This window comes from Ornithodoros turicata, chromosome 2 (genome assembly GCF_037126465.1).
Source record: "Ornithodoros turicata isolate Travis chromosome 2, ASM3712646v1, whole genome shotgun sequence".
NCBI classification, from domain to species: domain Eukaryota; kingdom Metazoa; phylum Arthropoda; class Arachnida; order Ixodida; family Argasidae; genus Ornithodoros; species Ornithodoros turicata.
Genome location: NC_088202.1, coordinates 43,366,911 through 43,384,917, shown reverse-complemented (window position 1 = coordinate 43,384,917; position 18,007 = coordinate 43,366,911). Strand labels below are relative to the sequence as shown.

The 18,007-nt window shown below is 44.9% G+C and overlaps 1 protein-coding gene across 3 annotated transcripts in view; it reads left to right on the top strand.

The window, feature by feature from the left end:
* Positions 1–2,264: 2,264 nt before the first annotated feature.
* Positions 2,265–18,007, top strand: part of LOC135385335 (uncharacterized) — a 91,526-nt gene continuing 75,783 nt past the window's right edge. The window contains exons 1-4 of one of the 3 annotated variants that reach the window (XM_064614603.1): positions 2,265–2,487; positions 4,493–4,798; positions 12,757–12,804; positions 12,937–13,084. In XM_064614603.1, coding sequence (XP_064470673.1) covers positions 4,627–4,798; positions 12,757–12,804; positions 12,937–13,084 — 368 coding nt within the window. In that variant the 5' untranslated portion in view covers positions 2,265–2,487; positions 4,493–4,626. Of the gene's footprint in view, positions 2,488–4,492; positions 4,799–7,061; positions 7,132–12,756; positions 12,805–12,936; positions 13,085–18,007 lie in introns of those variants that run through there. The other 2 variants (XM_064614604.1, XM_064614605.1) reach the window with 2 other exon arrangements.

Below are 18,007 nucleotides of genomic sequence, written 5' to 3'. Positions count from 1 at the left end.
CTGTATACATACTGTTGACACAACAAGTTGCCTTTATGAATTACTGATGCGTAATTCATTTTGTTCAGATTCAGATTCAGATTTGTTATTCATACAAAAGAAGAATACATTTGGTGGACCTTTCGCGGTGGGACATTCATAGTGCCTTTCGGAATCATAGAGTAGTAAGGATACTGTAGCACAATTTTACCACGCATTTGTTGTAAAAGGTCAACAGGCTAGCAACTGTTAACAAAGTTGCTGATATTATCAAGGAAGAAAGTGTATCTTCTCTTGTGTGTTTTTTTTTTTTTTTTTAACGTGCATCACATTAAAGAGCAACGACATGCATTTTAATATTGTTGAACTTTTTGCCGCATTAGGATAGTCAGTTTTTAAGCATGTTTCAATACAATAAAAATTGCTGTTGAACACACAAGGGCAAATGGGAGTGCGTGAGTATTGCCTGCATGCAAACACTAAGCAACGAAGGGCATATATTTTCTTCCTAATCGTCCAGCTATGTCATATATCTTATGATGTTTTGTCGTTATCTTGTCGATAACTGAAGTTCCGAGGAAAATATTTTACATTGGGTGTAATGACAGTTACTGTAAAAGTCGTTGATTTCGCGTGGAACATATTTTTGCGCCGTGGTGAAGGTCATTGTTGACGACGGAACTTAAATTTGCAAAAAACGCAATCTCATGTTTCTCGGTGACGTCAGTGTATCCACTTCGCGGGTATTTAAATTTGCAAATTTTTGTTGCTAGCAAAAAATACGAAAAATCGTTCTGCACAAAAAAAGAAAAAAGAAACAGCAGAGGGTAGAGCACTGCACGAGAATACATTTAGCGGCTCGTCCCGTACATGAAGCCACAAAGACCTACCCGACCCGACTGCCCAGCCTGGCCGATGGCTGTATAGTCCTCTCCTACCCGAACCCAGCTCTACATATTTGTAACGTGATGGTGTGATCTGTCCAACTCTTCTGATCTGGACAGGCTCCTAACCGAAGGATACTCCTGTATCATAATTAATATAATGGAATACTTATGCAAAAAAAAAAAAAAAACTAAAAAGAGAAACGTACACAGGGAAACACTTGAGTAACTGTGAAGCTTATCATTATATCCAGCGGCGTAGTCAGAAAAATACTTGGGGGGCTCTATGGGGATTTTACGTGGGAGAGGAGGATTTCCCCCTCTTTTCCTCTTCCAAATGCACTACCAAATGTATGATTTGGGGGGGGGGGATGATCTGCCAAGACCGCCTCTCTGGAACTGCTTATATCCTTCACAGAATTACCTCTAGCAGTGGGGTAGAGTAGTGCAATTAAAACTCATATTCACTCTAGGTGCTGCGGTTGATGAGATTTTATCGGCATAAGCATACATGCACAGGGTTTGAAATGACAGAAGTAGTTTGGTCGTGACTAATTAAATCCGATTTTTTTTCTTCTTCTATCGCATTACATCACACAAGTTTGGCGTTTAGGAGCTACATGATACGTTGAAGGACTTAATGTGTACTAAGAATTCGTATACCAAATTTAGGGAGGCTGTCTGCGGTGGAGAGGCCCTCAAGGTTTCAGGTACAGAATTTACTTTGGTGTCCTTTTTAAACTGGTTTTGCATTAATAATTAAATTGACAACTGATTAATAATTAAAAACAAATTGATTATATTAATGTATTTTAATCTCATACCAAACGACAACACGTTCCACTAAATTTCTTCGAAAGTGTTATTTGGAGCAATACTTTGTCGATAAGCTGTGATGAAGAAAGGGGAAAAATACAGAGATACGGAACAAGAAAACTGCTGTCTTTATAACATTACTAAATGGTCTGGGCAAAATGTTCAGCTTTGGGTGGTAGCAGCTTCGCATGATAATTGAAAAAAAAAAAAAAAAAGGATGTTGGGCCACAGGCAACCAAACTTTTTGTTGCTGGTGCAGTTGAGAATGCATACAATTCAAGGCATAGCCTCCTATATATTTCAGTATATAGGAGGCTATGTTCAGGGGCTCCACGAACGCGCGGTTCGTAAAGGAAAGGTCACTGGCTTTTCCTTTCTTTCTTTTCTTTGACGTGTTGCACGGCGGCGCTTTGAAGTTTATCTGGGTGGCGGCGGTGGAAAATAACCGGCAAAGCTTTGGAGCGCTTTTTTTTTCTTCGGGAAAAATGTTACCACTGTTACAATTCTACACCATCAACATCGACATCCTCCCACAAGCGACACTGTTCCTTATCATTAGCCAATCCAAGCCGCTGTAAGCCACCCACGAGAAAGTCATCAAAAACGGGTGGGTGACGCCGGACGGACATCGCGGCGGGAAGGTTCTTTTGGATTTCTCCTCTGTTTGTGATCGTCTCTGGAACATGCATATTTGGTTGACACACATTCTACGTTCTGCTAAGTTCATGCCAAACTACAACACCCCGAAATGAGCGCTGTGAATCAGTTGAAATCTGTGAAACAAGCCACTGCAAAGCCGGCTATGCAGGTAAGCTTGACTGTTGATGCAGGTTTCCCCATATACTCTTCTGCATGCTACATCGTGTATGAGCGTCGTGTACATCTCGTCTACGCATGCTAGAACAATGCTTGAGCACACCTGAATGATTTCTAAGCGTGTGAGCTGTGAGACCGGTTGGGCGTTACCTCAATTTAATTAGTGCTTTTCTATGGTATCATTGTACTTCCCGTTACTGTTGCGAGATACTACGCAAATAGGTACTTGAGGCAAAAAAGGAAGAGCTCACTGCATGTTCGTGCGCCTCACAATCAGACAAACAAGGTAGAAGATAGCGACTATTATCCCTCATATAACGAACACGACACGGAATATAACGATCGCTCCAGGAATAGCAATCCTGTATTACACGCTGTATTCTTGTACAGATTGTGCAGTTCGTTGTACAAATAAAGCTGTACCTTGCGCGCTGTTTGTCAAGACGCGGTGACTAATATGAGTAGGAGCACTGATGTGGGAATTCCATTAACGTATTGATCAAGGCCAGGTGTGCAGGGTGGGGTAAGGGTTCTTGCACGCCATTTTCATGTACTGTCATGCGAGAGAGCAGCGTCAAATGGAACGTTTGCAGACTGTCAGCTACCTGATTTTCTGGTACTAAGAAATTAGATGAGTAGATGAGCACACACAGTTTGTAAGACATGAACAATTGACCCATGTCACTTTGGTCTCTAACTAAGCATAAAATATAGAGGCCACCACCATGGAAGCATCAGTTATGGTCGAAAAGTGAAGAATTACAGCTGCACTTGGAACTGCTTTGCTAGCTCGCCGTCTGTAGGCATTGTTGTACAGAAAACAACTTTATTCTAATGATGATAGCTGGGGAGTTTGATAGCTATGGTGGTCATACAAAAATAAGCAAGGTTAGAAGATAAACTGCACATCGTAAAAGGTCCAATTTCAGTCCCTGCATAAGGTATATCAATTTTTGTGCATTTGCTTGCTCCATTCGAAAGACATCTTCGCATCCTGACGTGAATCTAACAGCACATGCGGTTTTAAGTGCATGTGTGTTCTGTCAGTTAACCAGTGTTTTTTAACCATGTCGAAATGTGACAGAATTGCTAGGAAGGAAGTGAGCTGGTGATCAGAATGCATCACAGTAAATCCCTGAGACTATGGGGAGCAAAAACAGACACTCACAAAGTCTCAAACGCAGCTGAACATTTATTACACAGACAACCAATTTTTTAGATACAAGAAAAGTCAAAAGGAGAGGGACAGCAACTTCCCTAAGGATCCAAAGCTCAATGAAGGCTTACTGACACAGTTCCCACATGAGCAGATTGTGAGGGTCTCCCTCAAAAGTTGTCAGCTCTGGTCAATTTCTATAGCCTTTACAGCAGCGGCACACCAAGAAAGTATGCAACTCTGACAACTTCCAAAATGTTTGACAGTGTCAGAGGACTGATAGTTATTTTTTTTTACTTTTAAAGCGTGCTCTTTTCAGCGATCATTTAAGCATCTGGCCAAATAAGTATAAGAAAACCCAACCCACACACTAGCGGTATGTCGTAGACTATGGCACGATACAAAAGTTGGTCTTGTTTTTTTTTTTCTTTTTTTTTTTTTTTCTATTGACAGCAGATTGTGGTCACAATATGGGATTAAGGTACAACAACACAAAAGATCTGGTGAAGTAAGCAGCCTACTAACGTTTTGTGAACATGAGACAACATGAACTCAGGGTAGCTTTGATACTGTGTGTGTGTGTGCATTCATTTTTGCTCCCTAGCCTCAGGGATTTTGTTGTCATGTGTGCTAAAACATGTTGGCAGGCACTACGGTATGAAAATCGTAGCACACAAAAATTCATGTCACACATGTGGAATGAACTGTTTGCATTACATCTACAATGCAGCCATCAGCAATCTTATGTTCTAAGGTCATGTGGGTGATATGTTCTTGTGTCCTTTTAAAGAGACGTAATTATTTCCCATTATGTCACACACTGCTATGTGCTGTTTTTAAGGTGACCCTGTTCAACACTGAGGCAACAAAGGAAACGATAGCCTCAAAATTGTTCCAAGCTCCTTCACAAGATTGCACAAACAGAAAGATCCTCAACCTTCACTGTCGGTGACCACATCGTCCGGCAACAAAACCATGGGTCTGAAAATCACTGATCGCCCTCCCACACCGACTCCTGGGAATGCTCCCCTAACACTTGCACATCTGCTCAGTGATCCCCCTGCTGATGTGCAGATATGCAGCTTGCAGGAACCACAAATCCCAGTGCCTTCGAGACTGGAGCCTGCTAGATGTCTGTCACAATCTGGTGAGTGGTCTGTCTTAGCAACCATCGGAGCTAAGTTACAAAAAAAAATCCAAGTTATGGTTATGGTTCGCAATTCAAAAATTGTAACTGAGTTCCAATTACTCTTGTTGAAATGTAACTTGTTACAGCTACAGTTGCCACTTTAAAGTAACTTAGTTACTTTGCAGTTACCTTTTAAGAAAACAAAAAGCCAAATAAAGCTGAATATAAAAAGGCTGAACTCTCAAAAACTTTGTTTTAGGACTTGTAGTGTCCAAGCATAGTTATAGTTAACCCCTACTTTATAAATAGCACGGTTGGATGTCAGGGCGTTTCATTTCTGATGATGAAACCTGTATGAGTTTTGAAATATTATAATTTTTGCTGTTTTAAACTTGTTGTAGTTGCCAGTGCTGTTTTCATGTTTTAATGAAGACTGAGTACCCCTGGCACTTGGGCCATCTTCAACTTGGTTGCTACCTAAGAATGTCAATAATATATGCATCATACATGGCTTGAGCATTGAAAGGAGTGTAAAGTAAATAATCAAAGAACATCAAGAACCAGTTGAAATGTTATATTGCATTATGTTATCATAGCTGCGGTGCAGACCTAGAAAGTAATTAATTACAAGTAATTGAATTACTTTTACAAGTAACACATCACACATTTTGAATTACTTTTGGAATTACTTTGAACGCTATCTGGGAAGGCCCAATGTTTAAAGTTTGGGTCAGTTCCACACCGTTTTCTTTTTTTTTCTTTTTTTACAGTGATTACCCAAAGACTCGATTCAGATCGGTACATTTTTCGGTACAGATTTTTTACATTTGAATGTGGAAGGATAAAGACTCTTGCGTCATGGGAAAAGGAGTACGAATTGTGGGTATCGACCCGCACTTCAGAGTCGTTAGAGTGCTTGAAATATCTTCTTTGTGTGCTCGAGGTGTCCATATGAAGTACAATGTTGGGCTGCCCAGCAGTGCATCAGTGGAGCCGGAGCATCTGTTTTCGGTTGGTGGTCTTGTTATGACAAGGCGACGTGGCAGCTTTACAGACAAGAACTTTGAGAATACCTTACTCTGCCTTACTCTTGAAAGCCAATGGACGTTACAAGCTGCACTCATGATCTGCACTTTGTTCACATACCTGAAGAAAGAAAGCCTTTTGACTGTGACGTTCGGTGTTGAGACTTGTCCTTGTGTAAGACTTCTCTAACTTGTTTTTCTGCCACAAGCACAACTACCACCATCTTTCAGAACATGTGCACTAAATGTGTACATCAAATCTTGCGGTTTGCACGTCGTCTGCCACTTGCAGTCAGCTTCGTGAATGTAATTCAGTGTAATGCAATAACTTTTTTCAGTAATTCTAATCATAATTGAATTACAATAGAAAATGAGTAATTGTAACTGTAATTTAATTACTTTTGTGAACATGTAATTGTAATCATAATTCAATTACTTTGGAAAAGTAATTTTTACAGGTCTGGCTGTGGGTCACTGGCCTAGCCAGAGTGGGGGTTTAGGGAGTTCAAACCCCTACGAAATTGTACCTTTTGTAGTGTGTTTGGGATAGGGAAATGAGGGGGATATCCTCCTCTCCCATGTAAGGTCCCCCTGGAACTCCCACACTGAACTATTTTTTCTGGCTACGCCGCTGCTGTGGGTCCTCTGAGAAAGTGTAACGTCTGAGACTGCTGAACGTTCCAGAGTCTGTTTGCAATACTTCCCTGTAGACACTGTTTCCTACGGATGTGTGGATCAGTAGAAACATGTTTCTATGTTTCTCTCAAAGCTATGGTGAACATTTGCTTAGATTTTTTTTTGTGATATTCTTACATGAGGATTGTGAGGGAAATAGTAGAGTTTGTGATGCTTTACAACACACACAAAAAAAAAGGAAAAACGAAAAAGAAAAAAAAAACTCTAATTTACTTTCGCATTGTCTTGAAGTGCAAATTTTGTTTTAGGTTCAGCAGGAATACATGAGAATATCCTACGTTCGATTAATTAATCTCTCAAACGTACTGTTACTGTTGGGGATTTCCCTTAACATGCTTTGCCAATGTACTGGCAAGTTCCGTAGAAGTGCAGTATAGCAGAGAATCCTGTCCTGATCTACAAGGTGCAGCACTTTCATTTTGTGCTTCTCATTTCAATTCCCTCCCTGACGCATGATGCATTTCAAAATGTGTGAGTCTGTCCGCTCTGTTGGATGGGGATTTAGCCTTGAACACGGATGGCGATCGCCTGTGAGATTGCTGGGTTGGAGGCTAGTTCGTCCCGCTGCCGTTCGTCTCTCCCCTCATGACAAGGATGCGTCGCAGGGAAATCAGCTTTACGTTTGTTTCTGTGAGTACTATCACCCAGTACGCACTGAATGGAGGTCGGTTTTCAGGATGCTCTCACTGGCTGTAGTGACATTCGCGGCACCGCGTGCACGTATGTTGTGGCAATTGCTTAAATATGCTGCTACCAGAGTGTTCCAATTTGTACTTCCTTTGTGTACCTCGTCTGTTCGAGATTCGATGAGAAACCACTGGCAATCTACCGTTTTGCGATTCATTTGGAGCATTCCAGTTGGAATGCGAAAATATGACCCTGCGGGTCATTGACATTTGTCATCTAAAAATAGTAACGACTTTCTCGGTTCGATCATCTCCAATAATCCTGTGTCGCTGAATTCCTGGATAAGAAACGTATTATTCTGTTACGTGGGAAAATGCAAACAATGACTGCGGTTGCGTTTATAGCGTGCTTATATAAGGTTCACATGGGTGAATGATCTCCAGGGCATATTTTATATACTAGATACTGGTCCGGAACCATTGGAACCGATGATGAACCGTTCTTGTCTGGTATTCCGCGTGAAAGAGAAAGGTAAACGTGAGGAAGGTAGTTCATTATTTCATTGACTCAACGTAGGAGACGTCAGATGAAATGACGGTGTGAGGCTGCAAGCTCGAATATGTACTTTGGATGTATGCGTGCTCTGTTTCTGGTACCATCTCGAAACTGGGGATAGCAGCGACAGGCAGTTGAACGGTAGAATGCGCAGGTCCGTTGCGACGAATAAGTTCCGAGATCCTGTTCCGACAGAAACGTGTACGAACAGGATGTATGCATTCAAAGATTTTTTCAGGATCTGCACCTCGTGGGGGGTGTGGGAGTGTGTGAACGCCCATATCTACTGGGTTTCTAACTTTGTTTGTGTGTGTGTTTCTAACAGCCATGTACACACCAAGGATACAAAATAAGAGTGCAGCTTCTCTGCAGTGCGCGCGGCAGACGCGTCTCCCCTACTTTCTTTCCTTTCGCTTACGTTGCAGGTCAGGAAAGTAAACGTCACGTAGTGACGATGCGTTTGCTGTGTACGGGGCTGAAAGTACGGTCGCCTACATGCCGGAATCTGTCGTTTATGCCAATGTTGTGTGTTTCGTGAACGTTGTTTTTAACTAGGGGAGTGAGATGTGTCGTCCTTATATTTGTTTGTTGCCTAAGCTCAAGCTGTGGATCTCGTGGCTCTCCACGGATCTCGTCCACCACCTGATCTGCGTATATGCCATCCTCTCCCAATTTCACCGCGTTCTTTCACCACTGAGACACACGCAGACAGACGAACATAACACAAGCCTCAGTGTGCGTAATAAGCAACACCTTGATGTTTGTGTCTGTATGTGTGTCTGCCTCACAACAAGTTATACAACTGCCACACGAACTACGGTCACTTCCAGTGAGTGACACTTGCACTTAGTGTCATTCGTGTGGTGCCACACGGCATCTTTTAGTGACGCTCTGCGGAAAGTGCACTAACGATTTAGTGAGTTCTCCAAACTCACTTCACTTCTGTGCGGAGGACCGAGTGCGTAGCCTCGACAGCAGGCCTTGACGTACGAGTTAAGATATTATTGAAAAAGAACGAAAGGTCCTGGCAACCACAATATTTTTAAACAAGTATTTTCAACAGCGCGTTTATTTTCTTTAAGTACAGGGCGACGTTCTGCCAAACGAACATGTAAGTACTCTCGTTAACAGCAACAGTGCGAAAAGCTACGCTGTGTGGCGATATGTCCGTGGCCACATTTGTTGTTGTCATACGGGGTATCAGGAACGGAGCAACGTCTCAGAGCGCATTTGTGTCATGTTGGTATCTATAAAGGCTCAGAAATCAAATCAAACAAAAACATTCACGCCTAAAAATTTTGCCGCCGTTCATTCTCTTACTATCTACTTAAAGTAGCACAGCAGTCATTTTTTAACACCCTGTTTTCTTTCTATAAAACTGTTAAGTATGCCAGTAAAATGCACCATGAGAAGTAATTCACCCCACAGGGTCATAAGCATCGCAGAAATTGAATTTAAAGTACGCCGCGGAAAGCGACCGTGCTCAACGGTGGTGGAGAGCCTGAGACCTTGCGCTGACGCTACACCGTCCGGGCTTGCTGATTGGTTCAGAGTACCGTCTGCTAGTCAGCTGTTCAGAAATCTGAAGAAACATTGCCGACAGGGAAACTCCCGCGGGACAATGAATTAGCTCAATTGGTAGAGCCCTGGATCGACAATCCAGAAAATGCGGGTTCGACCCCTACAGCTGGCTTACCTTTTCAGTGACTTTCATCTTTCATCACAATGAAATCCTCCGTGCCCACGGTCACCCTTTCAATTCCTATCCCCCCCCCCCCAAAAAAAAAATGCATCAAAACCTTTTGTGCTGTTCGGCAAATTGACACATATAATTTCATCAGATGTCTTATACTGAAAATATTTTGGATGGCCCTATGTACACCTTTAAACTGTAGCAAGAACGTAGGGGAAGTGACATTCGCTTGGGAAGAGTGCACTTCACGAAAATGGCACTAAATACACCTGAACCCGAGAGACGTCATCATGACGTTGGTAGACAGACTGAAACTGAAACAAATCGGAAGGGGAGGGCTGAGTTCCACGAATGGGCACTTGTTCGCTGCCTCCTATTGGAAGAAAAGTAGGACCGAAAGCCCTACTTTTCTTCCCTTTCTCGTGACCGTGCATGGCTTTCGGGCGCGACCTTGCTCGCCCCTAGCATGGAACATAGTTCAACTCTACCAATTTGGTGGCGTTGTCAAACACTATGACGTCATTTGTTTACAAACAGTGAGAGGTCTATTAGCCCGTGTGACAGGAGGATTTCTTTCCATCATCATGTTCACCAGAAGCCGCTGGCTCGTACTTTTGTTGCATGTGTATGGGTGAATGTGAAGATAGTGAGTACATGTCCCGTTAGTTGAATTGAGGCCCCTTGATAAGCCGTCGGAAAGCAGGTTTGTAACGAAGGATGCCAGCGTAGCGTAGTGGATAGCGCACTCGACCGGCAACCGCGCGGTTCGATACCCGCCGCTGTGTGGCTTTTTCGACCACCGCTATATTTCAACTGCCATATTTCCACTTCACTAAGCACCGACGCCTCAAGTCGTCCTCAAGTCTGTCAGCACCGTCTTAAAGGGGCAATGAGGTGACACTTAACGTGGTTCGAAACCCTGTCCCATTAATCGAACTGTCCTGCAGGAGCCACCGTGCTAAATACTTTCGCTCTGCGGTGTATACTATAACTGCGGAATGAAATTTGCAAAAACAGTCGGAGAAAGCGGCCGTGGACGGCCGGTACGATCCTCGTGTGACTTAGGGTTTGCCCCGTACCTTTCTTTCCCAGATCACGCGCCACTTATAGACAACCCGCACCCCTACGTCATCGATTACGTTTCGCCGCCGCGCAAAGCATGCTAGTGGTCACTATCAGCTTTATCATCCGAAGCGTTTTTCCAGCTTCTTGCCCACCACAGCAGAATATAACCTCGAACCGGTCTTCTCGTGGCGTCACATGTTTGTGAACAAATGTGACGCCACGGGAGGACCAGTTAGAGGTTATATAGACGACCCTCTGCTTAGAAACATGCGACGTCATGAGAAGACGTTCTAAGCAGAGGGTCGTCTATATAACCTCTAACTGGTCCTCCAGTGGCGTCACATTTGTTCACAATCGTGTGACGTCACACGAAGCCCGGTTCGAGGTTATATTGTGCTGTGGTGGACAAGAAGCGGGAAAAACGCGGCTGATAAGGTTGATAGGTGCCCACCAGCATGCCTTGCGGGGCGGAGAAACGTAATCGATGACATAGGGGCTCAGGTCGTCTATGGACGACCCTCTGTTTACAAACATTGACGTCACGTGAAGACCGCTTCGAGGTTATATTTTGCTGTGATGGGCAAGAAGTGGGAAGAACGCGTCGGCTGGAAGGCCGAAAAGGTTGATAGGTGCCCACCAGCATGCCTTGCGCGGCGGCGAAACGTAATCGATGACATAGGGGCTCAGGTCGTCTATAGACGACCCTCTGTTTACAAACATTGACGTCACGTGAAGACCGCTTCGAGGTTATATTTTGCTGTGATGGGCAAGAAGTGGGAAGAACGCGTCGGCTGGAAGGCCGAAAAGGTTGATAGGTGCCCACCAGCATGCCTTGCGCGGCGGCGAAACGTAATCGATGACATAGGGGCTCAGGTCGTCTATGGACGACCCTCTGTTTACAAACATTGACGTCACGTGAAGACCGCTTCGAGGTTATATTTTGCTGTGGTGGGCAAGAAGTGGGAAGAACGCGTCGGCTGGAAGGCCGAAAAGGTTCATAGGTGCCCACCAGCATGCCTTGCGCGGCGGCGAAACGTAATCGATGACATAGGGGCTCAGGTCGTCTATAGACGACCCTCTGTTTACAAACATTGACGTCACGTGAAGACCGCTTCGAGGTTATATTTTGCTGTGGTGGGCAAGAAGTGGGAAGAACGCGTCGGCTGGAAGGCCGAAAAGGTTGATAGGTACCCACCAGCATGCTTTGCGCGGCGGTGAAACGTAATCGATGACGTAGGGGCTCAGGTCGTCCATACCTGCTTGAACTGTGTCGCTCAACGTCACGAGTCACGTGCTCGGGGACCACGGTACGTCACGACGTTCTCTCGTTCTCCGATGTGCTCTATTCACGAGTGGATTATTTTTTTTAGGAGTGCGGGAAGAGAGGCCTCGCGCGCGCTCTGTAGGTAACCTGCACTCGTCGTTCTTTCCCTGTAGCTCATTTTATTCGTTGCAGAACCCGTCGCCGCGAAAAAACAAAACAATTTTGGGGGTCACCTCAGTTCTCTCCAACCACAGGCGATCACGGTGTTCAGGGCTGGCGCCATCCTGCATAGCGTTGTTTTTCTTGGGCCAGGGTGACAGGACCGATAATCTTTAGCCGCCGTGCATAGTCATGATTTTAGCAAACGCACCGTTGTTCTCCCAACTTTTAGTTTCCAGCTGGCGACAGTAATTTGGAACACAGGGGTGCCCTACACCCGCTGTCTTTTGTAACAACACTCAGGTGGTAGTTCGTGGCAAAATCGCCGCCTTGCATTGTTCACACGTGAAAGGTAACATCATTTTGACGTCATCATTCGCTTTATATTGTTTTTTGCTGGCGCGTGCCGACATTTCACTGCCAACACAAAATTAGACGCTCGCTAGGATGAGCATATTTCCGTAGTGTCAGATATGCGGTTCTTCCTATTCAACATTTCTCCGTAATCCGGCTTTCGAAAATAAACAAAATTCTGAAACAGAAGCAAGAAGAAAAAAAAAAAAACGTTGCATTCACCTGACAAATTTCGGAGTAGAAAACTCTATTTCTCTCGACTGAAAATTGATCAGTGTGTTCCTAAATCATGGCAGAAGCTCACCGAAGGTGTTGACCCAATAATATTCAGGCGAGGAGATATTTCAATTGAATTTTGCTTACGTTATTAGATGAAACACCCTGTATGTGCCGCTCACCATTGCTCTTGCTGTTGTGCACTCAAGTACACTCGTTAACGCACAGCTGGCGGACGAATGCGTAGTGAAAAAAAAAAAAATGGAAGAAAGAAATCAATTTTTTCCTCGATTTGGGCATGCATGATTTTTTTTCTCCCTAGGTATGTTACCTCGCTTTGCCGCACCTTCCCCTGGAAGCTATTCACTAGGTGGGTTGGTTCCAAAACACGCGATCGGCCTGCATGCGGATCAGGCAAATTACTCTGTTTCAGGCGCGGGTTACCGTAGTTTGTGGTTCGCACGAGTGTATAATTACTCGTTGGTCATTCACTTTCCTACAGATGGACGTGCGGTGAACTTTCAGCAGTCGTCGTGGAAGATACCATTTTGCACGCAGGAGGCTCCAGCTGCGAAAAAAGCTTGGCGCGCTCCCCCTCCCGGATTTGAGCGGCATCACGTGTCTTTACTGCAACAACTTCAGCAAGAAAGGTGAGAATTATTGTTAGACCTTTCTTTTTCTTGCGGGCTTCATGGCGTTTGTCCACAGTTTATTTTTCAGTTTGTCTTACTTTGCTTATTCCTAATAACCTCATCAATATCAACATTGCTTCGTCGGAAATTAAGCGCGTGCAATCTCATGGAGGCCTCAGTAACAAAGCTGTTTCGCAAGTAGCCGAGCATATGTCAAGAAAAACCAAAGATAAAATACCAACTTAAAGGTTCGGCACTATAAGTAGAGGCGAGTGCGGATAAGATACGTATCCGCACCTGCGCTAGTTCAAACAGGTGTATCCGCGCCCGTGCGGATATTGAGCATAACCGCTCATCCGGCAGTTGTTGCATTTGCAGGAAAGAATCCCCACGACGAAAATAATAATTCCTAGCTTTACGATGCGAGACAGCTACGATAATTGTGAATTTGATTACTTTTGCCCCATCTGGAGATTCTTTATCGTGCCCTGAAATCTCAGCACACGGCTCATCGTGTTTGACCTCCCTCGCGGAAGATTGCGTGCCTCTGCAACTTACACTATGCAGTCATGACGAAAATGGCATATGCTACAAACGTTTCTGCTTTTCAGCGTACAAACTTGCGCAGGAACGTCATGTCATGTACAGCTGTCCAATGACAGCAGTTAAAGGCACAGCAATGCAATGAATATCATACTTCGGCACCATTTTGTGTTCACTGCGTGCTCTCACTTGTGGCTCCCTCTAGCCCTACACTTTAAAAAGAGAGCTTCACCGCATAGCACGCTCCTAGCCAACCGTCATCCCGAATATGACAACGTTCTCTCCCCTAATTTCATGAAAGCAGGGGCATGCGCCATGTTTGTGGCAATTATGAACTGCATAAGGCCACAAAAATGGCATACGCCTTCCTTTTTGAGCGAATCAGTGGAAAGAACGATGTCGCTCGGTATTATGGTTGGTTAGGAGCGTGCTATGCGGTGAAGTTCATTTTTAAGGGTGTAGGGGACGTCGGCAGAGGCACGGGTGCTTAATTATTTGCGGATAAAATGCAGATATCCCTGCTGCTATAGGCACGTGGCTTTATTCGTATCTTATCCGCGCGGTTTTCAAAACGTTATAGTATTTCAATCTGGATGTCACGCGGAACCACGTATATCTCTTACTATATGCGTAAGTTTGAATCGTCCCATACTTTTCATTGAAGCGGGAGGCGCTACAGCCGGAGAAAGCGTGAGAGCTTTATAACTGCAGTTTCATAGAAGCATAACGTACTGTGCAGGACAAACGTGCGGCAAGAAATCGAGCATGGTAAGCGCACATACTGTCGAGCGAGCCGGAGTACTCAACCTGCCCTTCAGGCAGTGCTATGCGTAGCTAGAACACTGCAGTGCAAACACTTGTTCCATACTCTGCAGCAACATTATGGTTTGTGCTGCTCGTAGGCGTCACTTTTAGGGCAGCTTCGACGCCTTCGAAGGAATCACCTGCTCTTTCATTACTTCCGTTGATGTGCGCGGTGCTGTAGGCAAACACTGACACACCCCGTGACACCGACTGATTCGGGGCAATTTCATCGAACGCCGTTACATCCAAGAAGGGACATTTAATCGAATGCTGTTTCATCGGATCGTTTTTTCTTTTGTCGGTAGCATTCAGTTCGTTATGGATCTGTCCGGTTACCACATGGAAACTTTAAAGGGACACTTCTGACACTTGGCCCCTAGCTGCGCCGAAAAAATTGTGAAAGATGTATATGTAAAAAGACTCGTAGATGAAACGACTGACTCTGAAGCCACGTCGTTGATTTACGTAGTTCGCTCTGCGATTTTCTTGCTTGGAGTCTTCACGTCGTAATTTGGAACAATTCATCTTCGCAAGATGTCCGAGTAGTTTTGAATATGATGTGGACTCCGGGTCCGTGTTCGGACCTTTACTTTTTTTTTTTTGACACGTTGATATCTGATGTGACGGGCTAATAATTGCTAGCGTATATTAACTTTGTCAGCACGTAACATAGTTCGTCCCCATTTTATGACAAGTATTGCACTCCAACGGTGCACAGAGAGCACCGATGTAGACGACAGAAATACACGCGCCGACTTCAGTGTCAGTCTTGGGGTCACCCTGTATTGGCACGCGAGTAACTTTGAGTCTCGAATCTGACAGTTATGTCCAGTGCCCTTCTCCTTGCTTGGTTACATTTGTAGCAAGGAGACGTTATTATTAGAGGAAAGGCCCGTCACTGACTGGCCGTTCTTGTTCGCCCATAGAGTATCATAGCATAGCGTGCTTGAACGCCTACACGTACGTTGCGAGCACGCAAGCACAGCGTGTGCTGTTGGGTGTGGACGCCAAAGGGCCGAGCCTCACCCAGTGGCCTGCCGGTGAAAACGGCGACGTTCATATATTACGCGGCACTACCGGTGCAAACTCGTTGCAAGCTGCCTGACTCACCTTCACTTACGTGGGCAGAGCACATCCTGCTCGCGGTAGAACGCCTGTACAGAAGCAAAGATACCGGCTCCTTGCACGGAATGCGTTTATTTATTCCTGTCTTAGGATCGTCCACACACAAGAAAGGTAAATAGTAGTTCCGGACAGTTTTGATCAGTCCTTGACAAAAACCTTGTAACGACAGAACCTACAAAGCAGGAAGCGTCTCAGAACATTTTAAAATGAGCAGTAAAATACCCCCCCCCCCGGTATTTATTTATTTATTTATTCTTGTATCTGTGTATTCACACAAGCGTTATCCTCACCGATAGATTCTAGCTCAAGAAAAGGCAACAACTGTTCATGGAGCCGAAGTTCCGCCCCGTGTTTTGTTGAGCATTCACACGGTGTCGGAATATAGGGAATGGTGTACTGCACACTTAGCAGATGACACCGTCGGCGCCTTTTCCTGTCGTCTGCTACAGAATAACTCGCAGGATATTCCCCACGATTAACAGTACACGCGAAGGCACGGCGTTGAGCGCTCCCGTTTACGTAACAGCAGAAAGCTATGACGTTTTTTGCATCTTCCGCCGGCGTATTCTGGGGAATGTCGCTCGTGTGAATACACGTTATGTGGCGTGTTGTGCTTCTGGGAAGAAATGACAATCATGACTGACCTGTATCGCGCGAGAGAGGCATCTGGACTGACGTACAAGCCCTCTAGAAACCCGCACTCCTTGTAAGTGTTGCGCGTAAGTGAATGAGGGAAGCAGACGTCACTCCGTGACGTTGACAATCCCATTGGCAGAGTCAATCAGGTGACTCGTGACGTATGTTTATGGTCGGCTGACGTCTCGCAAGGAGATCGGGCCGGGCCGAAGTGGCATCCTTTCCCGTGCGTTTGTGCTCGAGGAAAATATTGTGCATGGTGGCTCCTGATAGACAGCTCGATGAATGAAGCGGAGTTTCAAGCCATGTTAAATGTCACTTAACGCGCTCCCGTGCACGGTCTGCACTTTATCGGGAATGGAATACCTTTTGTCGCCTTTGGAAGAATAACAGAATACCGCTTGATACATTCGCATCTCGTGGAGGGTCGCATAGTTGTTATTGCTCCTGGTGGTGATGCTCACTAGAGACCTATTTCGTCGAGCCGCCGCTTGGTAACAGAACAGTACATTACAGCGTTACAACCAACAGGCAAACGCGGTTACCGGTACAGTTTCTTTCTTTGCGGAATGAGCTTTGAGCGTCGGCGCTGGTAAAATGCTCATATAGGCGTACAACGTAATAATAATCCACGTCTATGATCCTCATCTGCGACGTGCGCGTCAGCGACAACAGCCACAACATCAACATGGGGTCAGCGTGTCTGACGCCGCGAAACCCTGCTTTACACAGACGAGCCACTGCCTGTAACCTTTGTCGTAAAAACGTTCCCGGGGAAAACGGGTTTTCATCTTCAGTAATCTAACAGAAGAGTTCAAAACTCAATTTCCGTGTCTATAATTAGGGAGACTGTTCTAGTCCCAAGATATACGCTAAGGTACGCTAAGGTACGCTAAAGTATATTCTCTTGGGTGATCTCTGTAAGAAAGAAAGATGAAAGGGAGAGGCTCAGATCTCGGGCACTCGGACACTAAATGCGGTATTGCAACTCTTCTAAGTGCTTTCTGTTAGGCTTGCTTGGTTCTCAGTCCGTCCCTCACAATATCAATTTATCTTTTTGTTCCGAGGCTTATAGCAGGGCTCGGACCCCTTCAAAACATTGTAATGAAAACAAGTATGAGTGAAGGAAGGGGAAACGCTATATGGAACCATCAACGGGTGTATTTTGATAGCTAACGCGAAGCACCAGCTAGCCTACGCATGATCAGGGTCATGCTACAAGCCCTAGCTGTTTCAAGTAATTGTTTTGACTGTATGGCCTCTATAACATATCCTAAAGAATTTTGTTTTCTGCTCCTCGATCAAATGAGCATGCATTTCCCCCGTACTTTTTATTGCCATTGCCCATAGGGTTTTTAGTGTACGGAGTTGTACAGTGCAATTTGTTTTGCAGTACGGGGAAGATGGCACCATTATATGTATAATGGGGGGTCACAACGAATGCAGAAACAGAAACCTCCTCTAAGGTGCATCATTGATGCGAACGAGACGGCCTTGAACTACGGTTTAAATGATCGCTTTAGGTGCCTAGTTTTGTAGGAACCCCTGCTTCGTGCTTCGACATCGAACGACGTACGCACGTAAAGCAATTTGGCGAGATAACATTGCTGACGGTATATAAATAAACCCTCATGGGATTGATGCGCCTAATGACATATTGTTTTAGGCTCCACTCGATCTGTGCACTGTGTAACGTGACCTTGCGCAATAACGACAGTGCAGTACCTCGAGGTCGGCCTCCTGACTGTGCGCGGGCTATTCTTGGGTCGTGTCTGTTCTTTCCTCTGTGTATTATAGGCAGACGAACAGCACAACAAAGCGCTTCTCTTGCAA